This window comes from Caretta caretta, chromosome 6, assembly GCF_965140235.1.
Source record: "Caretta caretta isolate rCarCar2 chromosome 6, rCarCar1.hap1, whole genome shotgun sequence".
In the NCBI taxonomy this organism is placed as follows: domain Eukaryota; kingdom Metazoa; phylum Chordata; order Testudines; family Cheloniidae; genus Caretta; species Caretta caretta.
Genome location: NC_134211.1, coordinates 111566609 through 111590200, shown reverse-complemented (window position 1 = coordinate 111590200; position 23592 = coordinate 111566609). Strand labels below are relative to the sequence as shown.

General features: G+C 42.5%; 1 protein-coding gene across 3 annotated transcripts in view; it reads left to right on the top strand.

The window, feature by feature from the left end:
• LOC125638842 (exocyst complex component 3) overlaps window positions 1-22407 on the top strand; it is a 67857-nt gene extending 45450 nt beyond the window's left edge. For 2 of the 3 annotated variants that reach the window (XM_048855049.2, XM_048855047.2), the window contains exons 5-12: window positions 5557-5657; window positions 8130-8222; window positions 9352-9484; window positions 14331-14441; window positions 15655-15810; window positions 18684-18805; window positions 19996-20184; window positions 21040-22407. In XM_048855049.2, the coding sequence (XP_048711006.2) occupies window positions 5557-5657; window positions 8130-8222; window positions 9352-9484; window positions 14331-14441; window positions 15655-15810; window positions 18684-18805; window positions 19996-20179 (900 nt within the window). In that variant the 3' untranslated portion in view covers window positions 20180-20184; window positions 21040-22407. The remainder of the gene's footprint in view (window positions 1-5556; window positions 5658-8129; window positions 8223-9351; window positions 9485-14330; window positions 14442-15654; window positions 15811-18683; window positions 18806-19995; window positions 20185-21039) is intronic. The other variant, XM_048855048.2, reaches the window with a different exon arrangement.
• Window positions 22408-23592: the final 1185 nt, after the last annotated feature.

Sequence of the window (23592 nt, the reverse complement as noted above, 5' to 3'; positions counted from 1 at the left end):
AAAGGTAATGCCAATCTATAAAAAGGGGAATTAGGAATATCTGGAGAATTACAGTCCAGTCAGCTTAACTTCAGTACCTGGAAAGACACTGGAGCAAATAATCAAGCAATCAATTTGCAAATGCCTAGAAGATAATAAGGTGCTAAGTAACAGTCAACATGGATTTGTCAGGAAAAAATCATGTCAGACCAACCTAGGAATGTGCAGGTGATACTTTGCAAAAATAGCTACTACAGGAAATTTGCATGGGCACATATAGAGGCCAAGTTGAGGATCCTTTGAAATTTGGCCCGCCAAGGTTTCATAGAATCATAGAATCATAGAATATCAGGGTTGGAAGGGACCCCAGAAGGTCATCTAGTCCAACCCCCTGCTCAAAGCAGGACCAATTCCCAGTTAAATCATACCAGCCAGGGCTTTGTCAAGCCTGACCTTAAAAACCTCTAAGGAAGGAGATTCTACCACCTCCCTAGGTAACGCATTCCAGTGTTTCACCACCCTCCTAGTGAAAAAGTTTTTCCTAATATCCAATCTAAACCTCCCCCACTGCAACTTGAGACCATTACTCCTCGTTCTGTCATCTGCTACCATTGAGAACAGTCTAGAGCCATCCTCCTTGGAACCCCCTTTCAGGTAGTTGAAAGCAGCTATCAAATCCCCCCTCATTCTTCTCTTCTGCAGGCTAAACAATCCCAGCTCCCTCAGCCTCTCCTCATAACTCATGTGTTCCAGTCCCCTAATCATTTTTGTTGCCCTTCGCTGGACTCTTTCCAATTTATCCACATCCTTCTTGAAGTGTGGGGCCCAAAACTGGACACAGTACTCCAGATGAGGCCTCACCAATGTCGAATAGAGGGGAACGATCACGTCCCTCGATCTGCTCGCTATGCCCCTACTTATACATCCCAAAATGCCATTGGCCTTCTTGGCAACAAGGGCACACTGCTGACTCATATCCAGCTTCTCGTCCACTGTCACCCCTAGGTCCTTTTCCGCAGAACTGCTGCCTAGCCATTCGGTCCCTAGTCTGTAGCTGTGCATTGGGTTCTTCCGTCCTAAGTGCAGGACCCTGCACTTATCCTTATTGAACCTCATTAGATCAGTTTCCTGTGTGGCCTGCCAATTAAACTCTGTCTGAGCAGCTGGAGAGTGGTGACTGCTGGCCGGGTGCTAAGCTCTAAAGGCAGCACTGCTGTCAGCAGCAGCGCAGAAATAAAGGTGGCAATATACCACACCATGCCACCCTCACTTCTCCACTGCTGCTGGTGGGGGCTTTGCCTTCAGAGCTGGGTGCCCGGCCAGCAGCTGCTGCTATTCGGCTGCCCAGCCAGTGCTTAATTTGTGCTGGGGCTGAGCCCTGGCATCTCTTTCATTACAAATTAAGCACTGCAGGTAATAATGTTGATTTATAAACTCTGTTAAAAGATAGAAACACTAATACTTATGTTCCAATCAAGGTCTGTATTTATTGGCAGCTGAGGTTTTTTTCCTTTTATTTTGTCATTCTTCTGCACAAATGGCCTGCCGCTTGTCATAAAATACTCAAATCGGCCAGCAGGCAGATCTAATTGAGTATAACAGCATTGGAGTTTGGATTTGGTGGTACTGAAATGACAAGTTATTGGGCTCAGTGCAGGGGTAACTGGGTGAAATGTAGTGGCCTGAGAGCTACAGACAGTCAGATTAGATGACCCAATGGTCCCTTCTGGCCTTAAACTCTATGAATCTATGAAATCTCTCAAGGTGTTCTCATGAGATTTCCACCAGCAGGGGCTACATCCAGAACCAATCCCATAGGGGCAGTGAGACAGGGTGAAACATCCAAGAAAGGATTAAGGGCTGCCTGCCTGTCGCATGACTGAGCAAGGGACTTAAGGAGAGGCAGGGAAAAAACCTGGGCTGAGAGCTTGGTCGGGGTTATGGGGAGGGGAGGTTGGCTGAGAGCTCAGCCCTGGCTGGAGTCGAGCTCTCAACTCCAGCTGGGACCACAGCAGAGCTCTTGGCCCTTGCCGGAGCTCCAAGCCTGGAGCCTGTCCCCTGTTCCGCTCTTTTCGCCCACAGCCCCGTCCATGGCCCCACCCCATTCCGCCCCTTCCTCCACAGCCCCGCCATGTTCTTTCCCCACTCGGCCTTTTCCCCCGAGGCCCTGCCCTCTGCTTGCTTGCTCCTTTCACACACACCCCGCTATGGCCCTGAGACCGTTTTTAATGTGGCCCTGGTCGGGGGAGATTTTTCCAGGGGCCCCTGGGCATGGGTCCTGTGGGTCCATGTGATAATCCGTGCCCCCCTCCCCAGAAGTGAGAGGTTTGGGGAGGCTTAGCCTCTCCTAGTCTCCATTATGCGCTGCCCATGGCCCTGATGCAAGGGCCTGAAACAGACTCTGGCATGGCCCTGGTTCTTCCCTGGGCCAGTAAGAAAGCCACCTGCTTACAGGAAGGTTCAGACCCAATTATTCAAATCAACCTTGTCTCCCAAATCTGATTATGGATTCAGACTTGAGGTTCCATTTCAGGCCCATCTCTACATGCGATAAATATTTAGGCACAAATCTTCAGACGGTGGGGCCTCAGTTTCTCTTTAGGCACAAATTATGTCTGAAATTTGATCAGATGTCTAAGCACCTGCTTTATGGCTCCATCAGGTATTTAGGAATCGAAGCCAGTGTGGCCACAAATAACTACACAGGCCTGGTTAAGGCAAGGTGGAAAATGATGTCTTTAACATGGCACATAGGCATATTAGATTAGCTATCTATATCTGGACTATAAGGTGGATAGAAAGCTGGCTAGATTGTCGGGCTCAACGGGTAGTGATCAATGGCTCCATGTCTAGTTGGCAGCCGGTATCAAGTGGAGTGCCCCAAGGGTCAGTCCTGGGGCCGGTTTTGTTCAATATCTTCATAAATGATCTGGAGGATGGTGTGGATTGCACCCTCAGCAAGTTTGCAGATGACACTAAACTGGGAGGAGAGGTAGATACGCTGGAGGGTAGGGATAGGATACAGAGGGACCTAGACAAATTGGAGGATTGGGCCAAAAGAATCTGATGAGGTTCAACAAGGACAAGTGCAGAGTCCTGCACTTAGGACGGAAGAACCCAATGCACCGCTACAGACTAGGGACCGAATGGCTCGGCAGCAGTTCTGCAGAAAAGGACCTAGGGGTTACAGTGGATGAGAAGCTGGATATGAGTCAACAGTGTGCCCTTGTTGCCAAGAAGGCCAATGGCATTTTGGGCTGTATAAGTAGGGGCATTGCCAGCAGATCGAGGGACGTGATCGTTCCCCTCTATTCGACACTGGTGAGGCCTCATTTGGAGAACTGTGTCCAGTTTTGGGCCCCACACTACAAGAAGGATGTGGAAAAATTGGAAAGAGTCCAGCGGAGGGCAACAAAAATGATTAGGGGACTGGAACACATGAGTTATGAGGAGAGGCTGAGGGAACTGGGGATGTTTAGTCTACGGAAGAGAAGAATGAGGGGGGATTTGATAGCTGCTTTCAACTACCTGAAAGGGGGTTCCAAAGAGGATGGCTCTAGACTGTCCTCAGTGGTAGCAGATGACAGAACAAGGAGTAATGGTGTCAAGTTGCAGTGGGGGAGATTTAGGTTGGATATTAGGAAAAACTTTTTCACTAGGAGGGTGGTGAAACACTGGAATGGGTTACCTAGGGAGGTGGTGGAATCTCCTTCCTTAGAAGTTTTTAAGGTCAGGCTTGACAAAGCCCTGGCTGGGATGATTTAATTGGGGATCGGTCCTGCTTTGAGCAGGGGGTTGGACTAGATGACCTCCTGAGGTCCTTTCCAACCCTGATATTCTATGATTCTATGATCTATCTATCTGTCTATAATATCTGTACTGGCAAAGCCTCCTAATGGAGACACAGCTTATACAGGCCAGAGAGTTATTTTGCTAGTATATTTTATACCAGTTCCCCAAACGAAATAAGCCATACTGGCAAAAGCACTTTTTTTGCCAGTATGACTGCATCTACACTAAGGATTTTACCAGCATAGGTATGTCAGCTACAAGTGTGATTTTTTTTTCATACTCCTAACTGAAGTAACAATGCCGGCAAAATTTAACTGTAGAGCAGGCCTAAGGCTGCCTTTTGAATGCTGTGTACCTCTTTTCCCAAGAGACACTGTTGTCCGACTTGATGTCCTGATCAAGCTCCTGACTGAGATGGGATGTGATTACCCAGCTACCATTCTGTACATGTCAACTCAATACAACATTCTTCACTCGCTGTCCTAAACTGATGCATAGTGTTGCTGTACCCTGATTAACAACTGCTAGATCTGGCTGCATTTCAGTGGTGTATAGAGTTGGTGCTATTTGGAGAGGGCTTTGGGATGATTTTTTGTAATGAAAAGTGCTGTATGAATGTAAGATCCTGAAAATATTACTTACTTTCTTTTTGTTCTGTGTTTGTATAGTGCCTAGCACAACAGGGACCTGATCCTTCACTGGGGCACTTAGGTATATAAATATGATGATGATGCATAATATTACTATGTAATATTATACATTATGTAAGATCATGAAAATAGAACTTCTGCAATTTCGTTTTCTGTATGCCTAAAGATGAACTGATTATCAATATTTTCACAATACATGTCTCGTGCTCAGATTAAGGGGATGTGTTTCCTTCCTCCTGTTTTGATGAACTGATACATTTATTGTGGCTAGTGCATGGAAAATCCCATTCTCTCTCTGTGTCATCGTTTGTCTCTCTGACACTACGCAGATCATGGGCTGAACACAGGATATATTATTCTGTCTGTCTCCTTTTTTCCATCTGGTCCTTTCCTACAGCAAGGCTCCATTTCAACAGAGCAGCTAGTAGTGTTAAGTTAACACCTGTTCAAGTCAATCCAAACAGAGACTGATTTTCATCCTTCTGGCAGGAAGAAACTAAGTGCTCTGCTTGGCTTACCACTTGCAAGTGTAAGGTGGTGTCAGGGGGAATTAACATGAGCAAATTGCCAGGACCCTGTTTATTATCTTAGGCCATGAAATGGAGCCCACCTATTCCTTGCCGCCAATCTGGTCGAATAAGCATCTCACCCCAGGAATACTGTCTGCGTAAGTTTTTTTATAGGCATCTTTTTATGGTCAAAGATGGGATTTCTCTATATAGTCATATCTATTCAAATACAAGGTCATGCTAAAGTTGCTGGCAAACCCCACAGAAATGAAGATGGCAAATATTGTATGAAGTGGGCCCTACAGCTGAGTATTACTAGTAATGCCCAAATGTGGGGCAGATTCTTCTACTCTTATTCGCACTGAGAGGCACCTTACTGCACAGGAAGTCCTACCGACTTCAGCAGAAGCATTTGTGGAGTAAGATACTATTCACTGTGAGTCTGGGTATCCAAATCTAGACCCTAGGGAGTATTTTTATTCACATGAGGATTTTTAAAACAAGGAACTAAATCATTCCCTAAGAAGATGGAGGAACTTTCAAAGGTGAAGAAGGTGTGAGAAATCATGTGCACCCAATGACATTTGAATAACTTCAGAATGTTCTATCACTACTTAAATCGACAGGTATTAACAAGGAGGGCACAGGCAGTCCAGCATATCAGTGATACCATAAAAGATAAGGTGGAAGCTGTATGTTTGGGAGAATTTCTGCATTTTCTGCATAGGTAAGAGGCCCATCTTTTTCTGCATTGACCCATCATCAGTAAAAGAAAGAAGAAATGGTAGCAGATTTATTGGTGATTTTTTGTTTGTCTGAAACTAATTTTGTTTCCCAATTCCCCATTTATTTCCCCATTGTACAGCAAGTTCTCATCAAGCTGCCAGACTCAAGTTTCATCACCTTTCTTGGAGATTTTATTCCTCTGGACTTATTTGGTTTTCTTAAGTACTTGGGTCAACATTTATTCTGGGAAACAATAGAAAAGGACATTTCACACTCTGTTAGTACCCACGTGTGTTGTGTGTGTAACAGTAGTGTACCAGTGCCATGCATATTCTGGGGTCTGAGGGCCTCATCCAGTGACCCCTGAAGTCGATGGAAAGACTCTAATTGATTTTAATGGGTTTGGGATCAGGCCCAGAATAAGGCTCTCACTAAATTACCAGTAAGATTTTTTTTTTAACTCTCTTTCCTAACTGCTCAGAGAGAAGACTCTTTTCCCACTCTTAGTTACTTAAAGCAGAGGACACTACCTCCTCCTAACCCTTTCCCACTTGAATAAAGTACTGCACCCTCATCTTTCTTTCTTTCTTTCTTTCTTTCTTTCTTTCTTTCTTTCTTTCTTTCTTTCTTTCTTTCTTTCTAAATCCTTACTATGTAAGTATCAGAGACAACACAATTATCAGTACAACAGTGAGATTTTTGTTTAGAGAAACATTCTACATTAATATAATAATCAGGTCTCTCTATTTAACAGGCGCTTACCATACTGCACAGTAAGCCTCTTCTCCTATCCCTGCTTCTTGTCCTATCCTCAGAGGTTAAGAACAAAAAATTTTCTCCCTCCTCCTTATGTACTTTTATGTACATGAAAACTGTCCCCTCTCAGTGTTCTCTTCTCCAGACTAAACAAACCCAATTTTTTCAATCTTCCCTCATAGGTCATGTTTTCTAAAACTTTATTCATTTTTGTTGCTCTTCTCTGGACTTTCTCCAGTTTGTCCACATCTTTCCTGAAATGTGGTGCCCAGAACTGGACACAATACTCCAGCTGAGGCCTAATTAATGCAGAGTAGAGCAGAAGGATTACTTCTCGTGTCTTGCTTACAATACTCCTGCTAATACATCCCAGAATGATGTTTGCTTTTTTTGCAACAGCGTTACACTGTTGACTCATATTTAGCTTGTGATCCACTATGACCCCCAGATCCCTTTCCGCAGTACTCCTTCCTAGGCAGTCATTTCCCATTTTGTATGTGTGCAACTGATTGTTCCTTTCTAAGTGGAGTACTTTGCATTTCATCCTATTTACTTCAGACCATTTCTCCAGTTTGTCCAGATCATTTTGAATTTTAATCCTATCTTCCAAGGCACTTGCAACCCCTCCCAGCTTGGTATTGTCTGCAAACTTTATAAATGTATTCTCTATACCATTATCTAAATCATTGGTGAAGATATTAAACAGAACCGGACCCAAACTGATCCCTGCGGGACCCCACTTGTTATGCTCTTCCAGCATGACTGTGAACCACTGATAACTACTCTCTGGGAATGATTTTCCAACCAGTTATGCACCCACCTTATAGTAGCTCCATCTAGGTTGAATTTCCCTAGTTTGTTTATGAGAAGGACATGTGAGACATTATCAGAAGCCTTACTAAAAGTCAAGATATACCACATCTACCGCTTCCCCACTATCCACAGGCTTCTTACCCTGTCATTTCTTCTGGCTCCTTCCTTCTCCTCTTTTTCCAGTATGGGTCTCTCACTGTATCCCATCCAGCGGAGAGTCCTGTACTACTACTTGTAGGCAATATATTTTCAGAAAGGAGTGTGATTTATTTTTCTTTTAAAGTTCACTGTCCCTTTAAATTAACAGAGGGAAGGAATTAAGTACAAGAGTGAGTTGCCCAGCAGTGCTATAAATCTGAGGCCTTTAGGGACTCAAGCTATCACCAGATTTCACTGTATCAGAGCGGTAGCTGTGTTAGTCTGGATCTGTAAAAGCGGCAGAGTTCTGTGGCACCTTATAGACTAGCAGACGTATATGCTGTTAGTCTATAAGGTGCCACAGGACTCTTTGCCGCTTTTACAGATTCCACTGGTTACTCATACACACTGAGTCTTCTAGAAGTGCACCAGGTTTCGGGCAAGTCCCTTTTGCTTTGTCGCTTACAAGGAGCAAGTATTTTAAAAAATGAACACACAAAATCCCCAGAACCATTACAATGACAATGCCTAAGCTAAGTAACTTCCCAGTCTTATTACTGTAACACTTCCCTATCCCTTCCAGCTACTTAGGGCAGGGACTGTATCTTTTTCCTATTCTAGAAAGCACCTAGAAGAGTAAAACTGTGAACGCTAAGAATCAAAGTAATAATGGAATATTTGGTCTGTTTGCTGCCAGGCTAGCCGATTCTGTAATGTTGTCAGACCTTGCTATTTAAACATGTTTTTATTACTTTGTTTTATCTAGCTATAAACATGAAGTAAGAAGCCTTCTCCAACTTGACACCTTTTCTGAGACCGACAGCAATCTGCAAATACTTGAGAACTGCTGCATTTTCAGGTGAGAAAACAGACCAGTGTGACATGTGAAGTGAAGTGAACTTTCTGCTTTATGGGCCTCATCCAGCTCCCACTGAAGTCAATGAGACTACTTGAGTGCTTAAAGTTAAGCAAGAGCTTCAGTGATTTTGCTGGATCAAGCCCTATATGAACATCCTACCTCTTTTTATTAAAAGGAACAGGAAGCAACAAAGCATAAAAGGAGAGAGGAGGTTCTAGGCACCAAAATGCTCAATTCAGTAGTTTTTGTGACAGTGGTGAAAACAGGCTCACTGGTGGTTTTTCTGTGTAAGATTACCTAGGGATTTTTTGGAGTCAGCCAAAAATCCCTAGCCCCAAAAATAGCCACAGTGTTTACTTCAATTTTAGAGTCAGTCATGTGCAAGTAATTTTTTCTTTCATAATATATGCGCTGTGATATGTAGCTTACAGCAAAGGCAAGAGTCCCATAACATGTTTCTAACACTATGAATCCTAAACTGAAGAGTTATGTTGGCTCCACTGAGTAGAAAATATGTATATTATTCTTTTAAAATGTGAAAATAAAAATTACACATTAACCTTTTCCAGACAATAAAAATGATGATTTCTGATTTGTGAACACGTTAACCTAGGACTTGCATGATTATGTAGATCTGAAGAATTTTCTGATTGTGTATGTCTGTATTTTTTGCTTGTAAGCTTTGGCCTTTTTAATGTACAGTGCTATTCAATTTGCATTTGTTATGGGCCAAACGTACAAAGGATCCCTGACCCAGTCTCCATTTGTCTGCAAGCTGTCTTACATGTGCAAATCCTGTTTGTGTGCTATTTTTTGTGTCCTCTCATTTGGGAAAATGACAGAATTTGCATTTGCAAAACCCATTTATGTTTGATTTGCATTAACAAATGTGGCATTTGTTTGTGTAAAGTTGCACACATTAACGAGAGCACTCAAAAATATATGCACCAGTGATTGTGCACTGAGGCCCTCATCCAGTGGTGCAGTTAAGCATGTAACAACCTTCAACCATTTGAAAAAGTCCCGTTGACTTAAATGGGAGTTAGATCAGCCCTTAAAGGAGACCATGGACTGAAAATATGGCCCAATGTGACTTTTGGTTTTGGTTTGTTCTTTTTTTTTTTTACAGAGCTGCTTGGCATAAGCTAATGTACATCTATCATGCTAGTGCTGACACTGATGCTAAAGTGAAGGAATTTATAGACAGTACAGAAGAACAGAGTAGAGAACTTCTTCTGCAGGCAATTACTTCTAAAGTCAAGGTATCTGAGACCAGTGTTAACATTTAATGATATTTTCATGCTGTCAGGCAGATGTTCCTATCCTGATCCCGGGGATGATGTATGGCTTTGCCTGCAGGACTGAGGAATTGATATATTTTAGATCTGTACCTTGGAGCTTCTGTCTATTTAATCATTCAGGATTCTAATACTCTGCTTTTTGGAGCCATAGTCTTTTCGCTATTACTAAAGATGCACCGATGGCTGCCCGCCTGTATTCAAATCCCAAGAGCTGGAGCGAAAAATATTAATTTCTAATGGCTATGAATTTCTCAATGAACAAAGTTAAATAATGTGATGCCATTTATCTTTGGTGTATTGTTCACTTCTTCCCAAAGATGAAGACCACTGCAAATATATCAGATGGTTGTCAAAGCCCGTGTGTGTGTCTCCCCTGGGTTAATCTAGGTACAGAGAAGGTAGATCAAGAGCTTCTGTTCTCCATGTCTCATAACTCAAGAACGAGGGGACATTTAGTGACATTGAAAGGTGACAAATTCAAAACTGATAAAAGAAATACTTTTCTACATGGTGCACAATTAGACTGTGGAACTCATTGCCACAGTAAGTCATTAAAGCCAAGAACTTAGCAAGATTCAAAAAGCACCTGGATATTTATCTGGAGATCAAGCATATCCAGAGTTATCATAGCCAATGGAAACAAAATTTGGGAAGGGAATTTAAACCTCATGCTTGAGGCCTTAAGTCAGCCTCTGACTGTTAGAGATCAGGATGAGACTTAATGTGGAGGGCAGATTATCTTGCATATGTCTGCTGTAGGGTTCTTGTACCTTCCTCTGAAGCATCTGGTGCTGACTATTGTTGGAGATAGGCTGCTGGACTAGATGAACCCCAGGGTTGATCCAGTTTGGCAGTTCTGTGTGGGCCTCACTGATATAGCTATCGCTCCACTGAGAGGCTGTCTGCCTTCCACAGTTGTATGAAGTGTTGTTATAGCTGTGCTGGTCCCAGGATGCCAGACAGACAAGGTGGGTGAGGGAATACCTTTTAGTGGACCAGCTTCTGTTGGTGAGAGAGACAAAATGTCAAGCTTACACAGAGCACTTTTTCTGGACTGGGAAACTTTTTCAGGCTGGGTCTACACTACAAACGTACACATAGGTGCCGGAACTCCAATTTGTTTAGGTTACTCTGGACCATATCCCTACCCTCCAGCATATCTACCTCTCCCCCCAGCTCAGTGTCATCTGCGAACTTGCTGAGGGAGCAATCCATCCCATCATCCAGATAATTAATGAAGATGTTGAACAAAACCGGACCCAGGACCGACCCCTGGGGCACTCCACTTGATACCGGCTGCCAACTAGACATTGAGCCGTTGATCACTACCCATTGAGCCTAGCTTTCTATCTACTTTATAGCTTTTCTATCTAGTCAGCTTTCTATCTACTTTATAGTCTATTCATCCCATCCATACTTTTTTACTTGCTGGCAAGAATATTGTGGGAAACCATATCAAAGGCTTTGCTAAAGTCGAGGTATATCACATCCACCGCTTTCCCCATATCCACAGAGCCAGTTATCTCATCATAGAAGGCAATTAGGTTGGTCAGGCATGACTTGCCCTTGGTGAATCCATGTTGACTGTTCCTGATCACTTTCCTCTCCTCCAAGTGCTTCAAAATGGATTCCTTGAGGACTTGCTTCATGATTTTTTCAGGGACTGAGATGAGGCTGACCAGTCTGTAGTTCCCTGGATTCTCCTTCTTCCCTTTTTAAAAGATGGGCACTACATTAGCCTTTTTCCAATCGTCCGGGACCTCCCCCAATTGCCACAATCTTTCAAAGATAATGGCCAATGGCTCTGCAATCACATCAGGTCAGATATAGAGTGATTGCTTTGTGAAAAATGTTCACCCACAGGTGATAGGGTGTTTTTGTCTTTTATCATTGTCCTTTGTGAGTTCATCTGAGCACGTAGTGAGTATCTCATTGCAGCCACTCAGTTGCTATTGGGGCACTTAGTCCACAGGATGAGGCACAACACATGTTGTGATAGGCATGCGTAGGACTCACGGATCTTGTAAGATGTGTTGGGGAAGGGGATGTTGATCATTTTAGCAGTGGAGATATGTCTGCATGTTTTGCATCTGTTATTCTGGCAGGGTCTGGTGTCGCTTTGAGTTGGTGTGGCGTTGTCTGTGGAGAATTTACTCCTGATGATGCTCCTGGGGATGTTGGGTGTTTGAAGGCCAGAAGAAGGGGTTCAGGAAAGATTTCTTTCAGGATGGGGTCCCCTTTGAGTATGGGTTGTAGTCATTTGTTTATACCCCATATGGGTTCCTGTGTGGGGTGGTAGATAACAACTAGGGGTATGTAGTCAGAAGGGGTTTCATTTCTGTATAGGAGCAGGTTCTCCTGGGATATTTGAGTGGCCCATTCCATGATGCGATCTGCATGTCTGGTGCAGTGTCCTTGTTTGGTGAAGGTGGTTTTGAGTGTGTTAAGGTGTATATCCTAGGCTCTCTTCTCTGAGCATATTCTGTGGTATCTGAAGCTATGTCTACACTAGCACTTATGTCAGCAAAACTTTTGTCACTCAGGAATGTGAAAAAACACCCCTCTAAGAGCAACATAAGTTTTGTTGGCATAAGTGCTCTTGTGCACAACGCTATGTCAATGGGAGATGCTCTCCCGCCGACAAAGCTACAGCCGCTTGTTGAGTTGGTTTTATTATGTTGATGGGAGAGCTCTCTCCCATTGGCATAATGCGGCTACACCATTGATCTTACAGTGACACAGCAGTATCGGTACAGCTGTGCTGTTGTAAGCTTATAAGTGTAGACATGGCCTGAGTAGATTACAGATTTCTTGGTGTGTTTTGGATGATGACTGGATCTATGACGGTCGGTGTGGTGGTCCATGGGTTTCTTGTATATAGTTGTCTGTAGGGTTCCATTGCTGAAGTTGATTGTGGTGTGCAGGAAGTTGATGCTGGTGTGGGTGTGTTCCAGAGACAGTTTAATGGATGGGTGGTGGTTGTTGAAGTTGTGGTAGAAATCTATGAGTGCATGTAGGTCGTCTTTCCAGAGGATGAAAATATCATTGATGTATCTCAGGTATATCATTGGTTTCATGGTGCATTTGTCCAGAAATTCTTCTTCAATGTTGGCTATGAAATGGTTGGCATATTGGGGAGCCATCCTAGTACCCATGGCTGTTCCCATGGTTTGGACAAAGTGTTTGTTGTTTAATTGTTTAATGTAAAATTGTTATGGATGAGAATGGGTGTAATGGATGCATTTGGTGATGTGTGTTGGGGTGGATATCTGAGGGTTGTCCATTGTCTTGTAAATATTTGAGGCAGGCAGTTATGCCATCATTGTGAGGGATGTTGGTGTACAGGGAGGTGAAATTTATGGTGGGAAGAATGGTATTCTGAGGGAGGTTGTTAATGTTGCAGGGTTTGTGAAGGAAATCAGTTGTTTCTTGGAGGAAGCTGGTTCCTTCTGGAGCATGTGAGGTGCAGTAAGTGGTTCCTCAGTTTTTCTGAAGTCCATTTGCCAAGCTGTTCAGCATATTTGGAGTTGTATATAGTGGTCAGATTGTGTTAGATGATGAGACTTCTGGGATGATGTTTTGTTTCTCATATTTGCTCAGGAAGTAGATGTCGCTAGTAAGTTTCACTTCCTTTTTCTTTATGCTGTGGAGTTTCCATTTCAGATGGCAAAATTAGGTATCTTCCGTTATTTCATGCAATGTTGTTGTAGCTGTGTTGGTCCCAGGATATTAGAGAGACAAGGTAATATCTTTTATTGGCCCAACTTCTGTTGATGAGAGAGACAAGCTTTGGAGCTTACTCAGATGTCTTCTTCAGCTCCCCACAGACCAGGACACACCAACTTAAAGCAGCACCAGACCCTGTGAGAACAAGAGATACAAAACCTGCAGACATATCTCCACTGCTCTAATGATCAACACACCCCACAACACACCTTTCAAGATCCATGTATCCTACACATGCCTATCACAAGATGTGGTGTACCTCAGCCAGTGAACTAAATGCCCCAGTAGCCACTATGTGGGTGAAACCAGACAGTTACTACAGTCTTGCATGAACTCACCCAGGAAAATGATAAAAGACAAAACCTCCCTGTCACCTGTGGGTGAACGCTTTTCACAAAGAGATCACTCTATATCTGGCCTATCAGTCCTCATCTTCAAAGGAAACCTGTACAATACTTTCAAAAGATGAGTCTGGGAGCTTAAATTCATAACTTTGCTAGCCACTAAAAATCATGGACTGAACAGAGACCTGGGTTTATGGTTTATTGCAAAAAATCTATAACCCATTAACAACCCCCCCCCCCCCACTTCCTTCCCATCCGTTCTTCCCTATGATTGGAGGGGTGTTAATGGGCCACTTCACCTTCAATGGTTCCTTGAAATATGTGTTAACTATTTATGCTAAACAATCTGTTCCACCTTGTATGTAGCTGTGACACTCTGAGTAAGTTTCCCCGACCTGAAGAAGAGCTCTGTATAGCTCCAAAGCTTGCCTCTCTCGCCAACAGAAGTTGGTCCAGTAAAAGATATTGCCTTCCCCACCCGGTCTCTTCCACAGTCTGAGGTCTTCCAGTGTTGGGGCTTCAGCACGTTAATTGAGTCCATCTTGGGTTTTAGTTGTTTCCCTGCTTTCCTCGCTTTGCTCATCATTTGAAACAAGGGAATGAAAAGAAGAAGCTGCAGCACTTGAATGACTCCACCTCTAAAAGTGGATGGAGCAAACAGAAACAAAGCCCATATACCAACTCTGTGATGTCTCTACATGGTCTGCCGTTGACGCCAGTTATTTCCTGTTCCTCAGGCGGCACTGAAGGCTCACTTCAGAAAAGGTCATAGTGATTTTGACAGATTTCTAGACTGCTTACGGTCCAGTTTTTCAAGGTTTGAGATGAAAAATACAGAGACCTATGAGGTAAGAAATAAGCAAGATATTACTAAGAAAAACCACCACAAACCATGCTAGTGGATGTTGGGATTGCTACGTATTTCAGAGTTAACCCCAACTCCCGTTTAGCCCCAAGCAGTTTAGAAGAAGTCCTGATAGTCTCAGTCCGGTTCCTAACAGACAGGTGTCAACATCACAAAAACCACTATTACAATTACAACTCTTGTTGTGATCTTAGCAGAGAAGCCAGGAAAGGAAGGGGCATGGAAACAGGCAGGGGAGGGGGTTGGACTACCTTAAAAGGTGCCTCACCCGGTCATGGCTGTAGCAATCTGTCTAGCTAAGCACTTTTAAGGCCCCCCATTACCATTGTATCTGAAACCCTTGTAATTTTTAATGCATTTGTCCTCAGAACATCCCTATGAAGTAGGGACTTGCTATTATCCTTATTTTACTGGTGGAGAATGAAGGCCAAGAGAAACCTAAATAACTTCCCTAAGGTCTCACTGGAAGTCTTTGGCACAGCAGGGATTTGAACCTGCGTCTCCCATATAGAAAGCTAGTACCCTAAACACCTGGCTATCCTTCCTTTCATTAAGGGGAAGTTTGCATTGCTGCTGCCTGTGCTATGCATGTCCTATGGTTAAAAACAAGACTTCCAATTCCACATCTGTAAATATGGCACCTTTCACCACCACTAATTTCAATTCAAAGATAGAAAAAGCATTGCAACATAGAACTTTGGAGCTACTCTGTTTGTTCGTTAGAACCTGTCACTGGACATTGTGTCACACGAATGCCATGTCAGGTAGCAGTGCTGGGGTAGAACACTAAGCCAGAACTGACTGTGTTGCTAAGTTTGTTTGGGGTAGGGCTAGAGATTTCCTACGTGCTTTGACTGCAGTCTAAAACTGACCTGATTTAAATTGTTAATGATCTGTAGTTTTGTCCAATAAACTGTCTTTTCTTAGTAATATTTGAGGGCTAGATCTCTCTCATTCCCTTTAAGTACTTACATGGCCCTCATCGCCCATAGTCTCTAAACAGATTGTGCCCACCATAGTACATCCATGTGTCAGACTAGCACTGCAAGACTCTTTAAAAGGGTACAGAGGGGGAAGATTGGGGCCTGCTTCTGAGTGAAACCAAAGTGGTCAGTGTCTTTCTATCCAGAATCGGCCTTTACTCATAGCCACACTCAGCACAAAGAGGCTAATCTTTGTTTCTTTGTCTGGAACAGACCCTCATCCAGACTGTCCATCACAACATTATCACTGAGTATGTTCAGGCTCTCCTAACTGCTTCTGGGAAGTCATCTTCTGCAAAGCGGAGGAAAATTGCCAACAAAATTGAAGCAGATCACAGGGCAATGCAAACACTCTTTGAAGAATGCTTCGTAAGTCTTTGATTTGGCTTTGCAGTGTTATGTTTACTCTTTCCACCACCAAGTACAAGAACCTGGGCAATGAGCGGCACATTTCTGAATGGAACAGGAGCACTTAACAAACTGATACCCAGCTTCCCATACATAAACATCAGTCACGTTTCAAGACATCATGTTGGCAGTTCAAATCTGCTATCAGTGGTGCAAAATATTGTTAGTTTGTAGCTTTGGAATGTAGGGGGAACCACAAGATTTCTACTTTTTCCCCTGTAACAGGAAATAGTGAGAGGCTCAAAACTGGGGTGAGTCAATTACATCAGCTAGGCCCATTGTACTTCAGGGGGCAATTGTCTCAGTAGAACAGGTGACGTTGTCTATGCTGCTCTACCATACGGCTTTTGCCAGGTGGGCAATGCAGAGTCCTATAGAACCTACACTCTCCTCAAAGGTCTGCTGTAGTATAGTTTCAGTTGGATACGGTATCCTTCTCACTTCCTGCTCTGACAGGCAGTTGGATGCTTCCGTGTTCCACTACAGAAGTTGCTGCATTTCAGTAGTGGGTAAAGGGCTTGCTGTATCTCTTTTACTTATCTCAGAGGGATCAGGATTATCATGAAGGTTTGTAAAGCACATGTAGAGAGATGGGTGAAATGCACTGCAGAGGGCCTAGTAATGTATTATAATTAAGAATACTGTAATTCTTGGCTACCTGGTACATTTTCCCAAATAAATTACTGGTGAGTACAAGATAAAGCAAAGCAGAGGCCAAGTGGATCCAGAACAGATGAATTTCCAAAGGAGGCTGGATGTTTTGTGTGAAATCAGAAGGAAGTGCATGCAAACAGCAGTCTGGGATGTGAAAAGAGGCTTTTGTAGTATTGCCAGCCCTTTTGATTTTATAGCAAATCTCTCAACATCTGGCATTTTTCCTAATCCCCCAGCTACTGGAGTCATGTGATTACATCAGGCTCTTAGCTTTCATTTAAAAAAATTAAGTTACCAGCCTTACGGTTGGAGAGAAAAGCTGGAAAACATGAACCCAAAGGGCTCAGAAACTAAATGGCACAAATAAAAAGACCCCAAATTAATTATTTTAAAGAATCTATTAATTTTAAGCCAATCACATGATTTCTTAGGCCCAACTCATTATTTTTGGCTGCTTGGGTTTGACAGTCCTCCTTTCTATCCTCAGTGACAGCTGCAGTAAACTGGTTGTCAGTAATTCAAACTCTGTATAAATAAACAAAAATTTTTAGTCTCCCTTGGAAAAAGCTCAGACTCACTGCAATTAATCCATTAGTCTCAGTATGGAAAAATGAAAACTGCTAGTACTTTTAAAGTCTATTGTATTAAGTAGGCCATTTAAAGAGCGTTTAAAACTTTCAGAGACCACCAGAAATATGTTATTTAAAAAACAAAAAAAGAATCTCTAACAGATAGCTCTTAAACTTGCCATTAATGCTGTGCTCAGCATTGTATAAGACATGGAAGAAGAGCTGATCTTATCACTAAATTAGGCAATGCATAGGCAATCCAAGAAAATCTAATTGTATGTATAAGCACACACAATCTATAATATACACAGGTTGAAGAACCAATCTGCATGCAGTTGGTAAAATGCCACTCCCGTCACCCATGCTCTTTCCTCTCTCATTGCTCAGGGTATTAGCACTGAAAACCTTGCCAGAAGAAATATACTTAAAAATGCAGGCTGATGTTCAGTCAAGTTAGGTGCACAATTGTGCATGCAAAATATATGCTCAACTGCATACTCAATTTATGCATGCAGTTACTACCATGGTTGCACCTGCTTCCTGACCTAGCCTGCCATGTGTCCATGCTTTCCCCTTTCAAGTCCCTTCTCAAAACATATGTTGAAACTCCCAGCCCTCCCCTCAAAGAAGTGTTTGCTAAATAATAATTACATATATTGTAAAAGAAGAGCGAACAAGATTGTGTTAAGCATTACTTAACTATTTGGCTATTTTAGATCAAGGATCTTGTCTTCCTGCCTCTCTGTGTAGACCTTTTTGGCACTCTGTAATAAATAACATTTGATAATAGTGAGCTTGACAAACAGGGAATATTGTACAGTTTGAGTATGTTAGGGAGCAAAACCCGGCAATAATTATAGTTTTCTTGGTATGCAGAGCTACACGCAGTCTGTATTTCTGCAATGCAGAGGAAGAGAGAGAGGAGGGTTTTCTCTAAATATTATCTTTTGAATTTATGTTCAGTGCAGAGATGTGCTAGCTCCTGGAAAATCCAGTCTTATTCTCGGTGCTAAGTAGATATCGTGGGAATGTGTGCTTGTCCTGAACTAATTTGAACAGCACATTCCCTAGCTTTGCTTTGCCATAGAATTTATGCTGATATTGTGGCATAAATAATTCAGAGTAGCAATTTACTCTTATTACCTTCCTACTCAAAATGTGAGCAAGATCTGAAGCTAACTCTGGGCAGTTCATTCCAATCCTCATTTATCAAATGTCATTAAAAAAGGAATATTTCTTTGCTTGCTTTTATAGGGCTCAGTCCTGCAGGAGTGCACAGATCCATGCAGGATCAAACCCTTTTTTCACTTTGTCTTTTTGTTCGAATTTCACCCCCTCATAGCTTCGCTCTTTTGGTGGGCTTGTTTAAAGCCGGCAATAATGCAGTTGCATGTATTGACCAGTAGGGGATGCTAATGCAGTTGCATGATTAGATTCTACTTTATTCTTACATTTGGGGAGGGGGGGAAATAGCACACAACCCCTGTAATGCTCGTAGCTCTTTCTGGTCCACAAGTAGGTGACCCAAGTCTGATCCTGAAGCCAGATCTTCACAGTGCACTCTACTTCCTCTGCCACTCCAGTTGAATGCATATGTTCTTATATCCCTAGGGCCCTAGAACTGCTTCACTGGATGATCCTATTGAAGGAATCCTAGAGTTTATTCTACTTACTGACATCGAAGCAATGAAAATACAGCTTGTGATTCTTGTCCACAAGTTTCCAGATATAAGGTAAGGCATTTCATGGATTATTCAGGCTGCTTAGCTGGTTATTTACAGCCATAAATCCTGTAACAATATTTGTTATCCAATACACTACCTGTGCACCTTCTTGGCTGTGCTTTGGAATTATTATAGTCAGAGCTGGTACCAACATCTATAGTTAAGGCTGCCTGACACCTCCATTATTAGATCCTGTTTTCAGTTGCTTATAACTATCAAACGTTGACCATTTGGGTTGACATTTCCCATTCTGTGCACTGAATGAGGCAGGGGTCCAGAGGAAAAAAGTCGCATGTGATCATGTAATTAAAGACTATATCATAATGCACATGCACAAGGGGGCCAAATTAGCATTGCACCAACAATCTTAATTCAGGCAATTCTTAACTTTTGAATGTTTAACTTGGCAACCTTAACATTCTTCTAACGTCGTTCTTTTGTGTGTCGTTAATTATACATTATCCAACGTGCGTTCAGCACTTACATTTCACACAGGAAACTGACAGTAGGAACTAAAATTGACTTTTAGTTCCAAAAATGAAATTGTAGCTGATCTCAGTTTGTCAAACTGTTCTGGTTTTTTTCCTTCAATTCCTTCCATCATTTTTCTGATGCCCTGTTCTAGTAACTGTATTTTTCCAAGTTAACTTATATGCACAGACAGTACTCGGAAAAATACCCATTTTGATCGTAGTCTCTTAGGGCCAAAGCTAGCGCTGGTTCAATGTCATTGACTTCAATGGCGTCACACCTGCTTACATCATATCTGACTTGGGTTCTTATTGCCCGCATCATTAAATAGGGTGATAAGTGACCATTCAATTCAGTCAAGCAACTACCACACAGAGGAAAAAAACATCTTCCAGGTGACCAAGAGGTCACCATCTCTTTGCAGAAAGGGTACAAAAAATGCTTTTAAAAATAAAATGTGGAGTCACCATACAAACCAACCTTCCAAACAATCAAACAGTCTTGATCTGCTCTTACTAGAGAACTGGGTCAGGAAAAGCTTTGGCTAGGTGAGATCATAATTTTAAATACAGCTATAACAGGCTGGGTGGCCATAGGTGTTAGAAACCAATTTATCAGCAGTTGAAGTTTAATAGTTTCCAAGACTCAGCTCTTTGTAATTGGTCTTATCAAGCAAACATATTTGTCTCCTCTGTTTTACTGGTCTGATTCCTGGTACTTTTGGAAAGGAAAGAACATCTGAATATAATCTTGGACATCAAAGGAACTCTCAGTTGGACAGACAGAAATGCTGTGTTGGAGGTGGTTTATGATAATTATGTGGAAGCTGAAAGAGGACAAAAGTTGTTTTTTGACGAGATAGAAATAAAGGCTGGAAAATATGGAGTCTGTGGCTGCTGCTGCTGCTATTAGGAAAGGTGAGTGTGTGTGAATACATATGCCTATAGGTGTGTGTAAATAGATTTATAGCTAGATAATGTAATAGTTGATGTGACTGTAATGCCACTTTTTTAGATTTCTAATACAAATTGGCATTAATAACTCTTATATAGCATTTTCCACCTGTAGATCTCGGCGTGTCTTTAAGTATCATTTTGCAGATAGAGCAGCTGGGGTACAGAGTGCTTAAGTGACTTGGCCAAGTTACGGCAGGTCAGTGGAAGAGCTGTGAATAGAACCCAGAACTCTTGGCTCCTAGTCTAATCACAGAGAATCACAGAGCACAGGGCCTGTTCAGACTGTCCAGTTAGCCCTGCTTAGGAGTGACAATCCCTATCCTTTTTAAACAAATACTTAATGTTTTTCCATTTGGTCCCTCCATAAATCTCCCCTAGTCCAATGCATTTCAACAGAGTGCATAGATTCATAGCTTTTAAGGCCATTAGGAACCTTTATGGTCATCTAGTCTGACTACCTCCTTAACACTGGCCAGGGAATTTCACCGTGATTCCTGCATTCAAGCCCATAACTTCTGAGTGAGCTAGCACATATCGTCTAAAAAGATATCCAGTCTTGATTTAAAGACTTCCAGTGATGGCCAATGCCTACTCATTCCAATGGTTAGTTACCCTCACTCTGAATAATTTACATCTTATTTCTAGTCTGAATTTGTCTTGCTTCAGCTTCAACCCATAGGATCATGTTAAATCTTTGGCTGCTCATTAGAGCCCTCTCCCTATGTAGGTTTATCGCCTCGCTCTGTATTGAGAGTGCATTCACACACACACATTGTTTTATTTCAGTTTCACAAACATTTCCTTGCTTTCACTCAGGTCTAATATGGAAAGTCAGAAGCCACCCTCCTCGCCTGTGTCACAAAGGTTCCATCATCAGCAGGCAACATCTGAGATCACAGCTACTTGAAAGTTGCTCGGAATGGCAAACCGTATTTGTCTGCTGAAAACAGCCTGTAGGCCATGCGAGACCATGTGCCAGAGCGTTTCAAGACAAGAAGATCACATAAACCCAAACCATGGTTCCCTGCATGAAGTCCAACTGAAAAGGGGAATGCACAGGGGTTAGAATCCTCCCTCAAACCTGCAGCTAGATTCTTGCTTAGCTGGGCTATGGCTGCTAGGAAGAGAAGCACTGGAGAGAGCCACATCTTGCTTCATAGGGGATTGGGTCAGTAAGCCCCTGCCATTTCCCCAGTCCTTCTACAATGCTCCTTTCCACAGTCCTGCACAGAGAGCCACTATGTAGCATGCTCTGTGGCATGCAGAGGGCTGCGGAAGCCTTTTGGCGCATGGTTACTACCTAGCATCCTGCTCAGCCGGAAGGTGGCATTTCCATAGCATTTGGGGCCTTGCAGGCCCCCAGAGGGGAAGCAGGATGTGGCACTTAGCTTTTGTGTCCCATTCAGCTGCTTAAATGGAAAGCCATACTAATAACACAGAACTTACATCAATCCCCAGTAGCCCATTACAATGGATTGTGGACATAGTGTAATTAGTATCTTAGTTTTATAACTGGCTTCAGAGCTGAGTTTGTCTTTCCATCCATATAACTCAGTTTACCGAAAATTTCCCCTGCTGTAATACTCTCATTTCTTTAACATGGGAATTTTTGCTGTGGAAGTCTCATGTGCAGTGGACTGTTAAAATAGCTGTTTCCACTCTGGGTCGGTGTGAACTTCTTTCAGATGTGAATAGACAAGAAGTACAGTATGGGAAAATAATAGCCCTTCTTTTTGCCCATGTATAGGCTGGTCATAATCTCAGAGCTGGATTTGGTTCAAGGCCGCATTTGCTATTGTGTTAATATAGGTCACTGCCATTCTGACAAGTGTAAACAAATTAGCCGTGCAGAAAAGAACTGCGATTATCAGATACTCTTCAACTCTTATAGGCAGCCATTCTGCATCAGTGACAGCTTCCTCAAACATGGCCTTTTACCCCTGTTTTGTTGGCAGTTCAGTGTGCTCATGATTAATTAGGAATGGAACAAGAGAAGCAAGTTGGTTGGTTTTTGTGTATATGAAAAACTTGTAATCAAGCTGCCCCGTGAGATGTTTGGGGGAAAGTCCCCTAAATCAAAATGATATTTTAAAAGGTGTCACACTACAAAACTATAAACTCTCATCTGTGCTCTTTGCTGAGTCTGAAAGCTCATTTCTTCAATAAACTAGCTTTTAAAGGCCAGATTCTGTTTTCCTTACTCCTGGTGAACGGTACCTCCCTCTACAACTAGACCCAAATAGACCTATTCCAAGTAAGGTGACACACAGGGTGAACAGGGGAATGTGTGCCTTGCCCATGGCAAATATATGGGTTTTAAAAAACAAGTCAAACAACTTTAGAATGACCATGTAATCTGCCTTAAGTGACCCTTCAAGGACCAGAAAACACTAGCTGAGTCACAGAGGTTGTTAATTAACTAAAAGTGGCACCACACCATACCAAAAAATTGCTCTCCCTTGTTTGCCATCTCAGCTTGAACTCTTCATTCACTTTTCCCTGCACAGCTCTGCCCTGGCCTACACCTTGGATCTGATCTATTAACATGGCCCATATTCTTTCTATGTCAATGGGCCAATGCGCCCTGCCTCTTCAGGGACAAAAACATTTGGTGAATTTGTGTTGGTTTTGCCAAATTGGTGAGAAAAACAAACAAAATCCCTTAAAAAGGACTCAGAGAAAATCAAAATGTTTCCTTTCAAAAAAGATGACATTTTGATTTTTCAGTTCAAATTGACCGTTTTGAAAATGTGTAAAATAATCAGACGTGGTCAGCAGTGAAACAAACGTTTTGTTTGACTGGACACTGTAGTTTTTTCCCAACTTTTTGTTTTCCCAAAAATTTTGAACAGTTTCAGTTCAACCCAAAAAGAAAAGGAGGACTTGTGGCACCTTAGAGACTAACCAATTTATTTGAGCATAAGCTTTCCTACAGCTCACTTCATCGGCTGCTCACAAAAGCTTATGCTCAAATAAATTGGTTAGTCTCTAAAGTGCCACAAGTCCTCCCTTTCTTTTTGCGAATACAGACTAACACGGCTCCTACTCTGAAACCTGTCAGTTCAACCCAAGCGGTTCGGTGTTTTTAATTTTCTAGAATGGCCAATGAACCAGAAAATCCATTATTCGCACAGCTCCACTCACAGCCTTCTGAGTTTATTTCTCAAGGCCCATCTTCGCGCCTTCCTCCACGCCCAATACAAGGGCAGCTGGCCCTTCCTTTCCCTTTTTAACCTCCTCATAAAGACCTGTTATTCTCTGAGGCCTGTAAAGACCAAATACCTTCTGCAGCCCAACATTAAATAATTGGATGAAGAAAAAAAAAGCCTTATCTTTCTTTGGGGATTGCAAATAGGTGTCAAGGGCTCA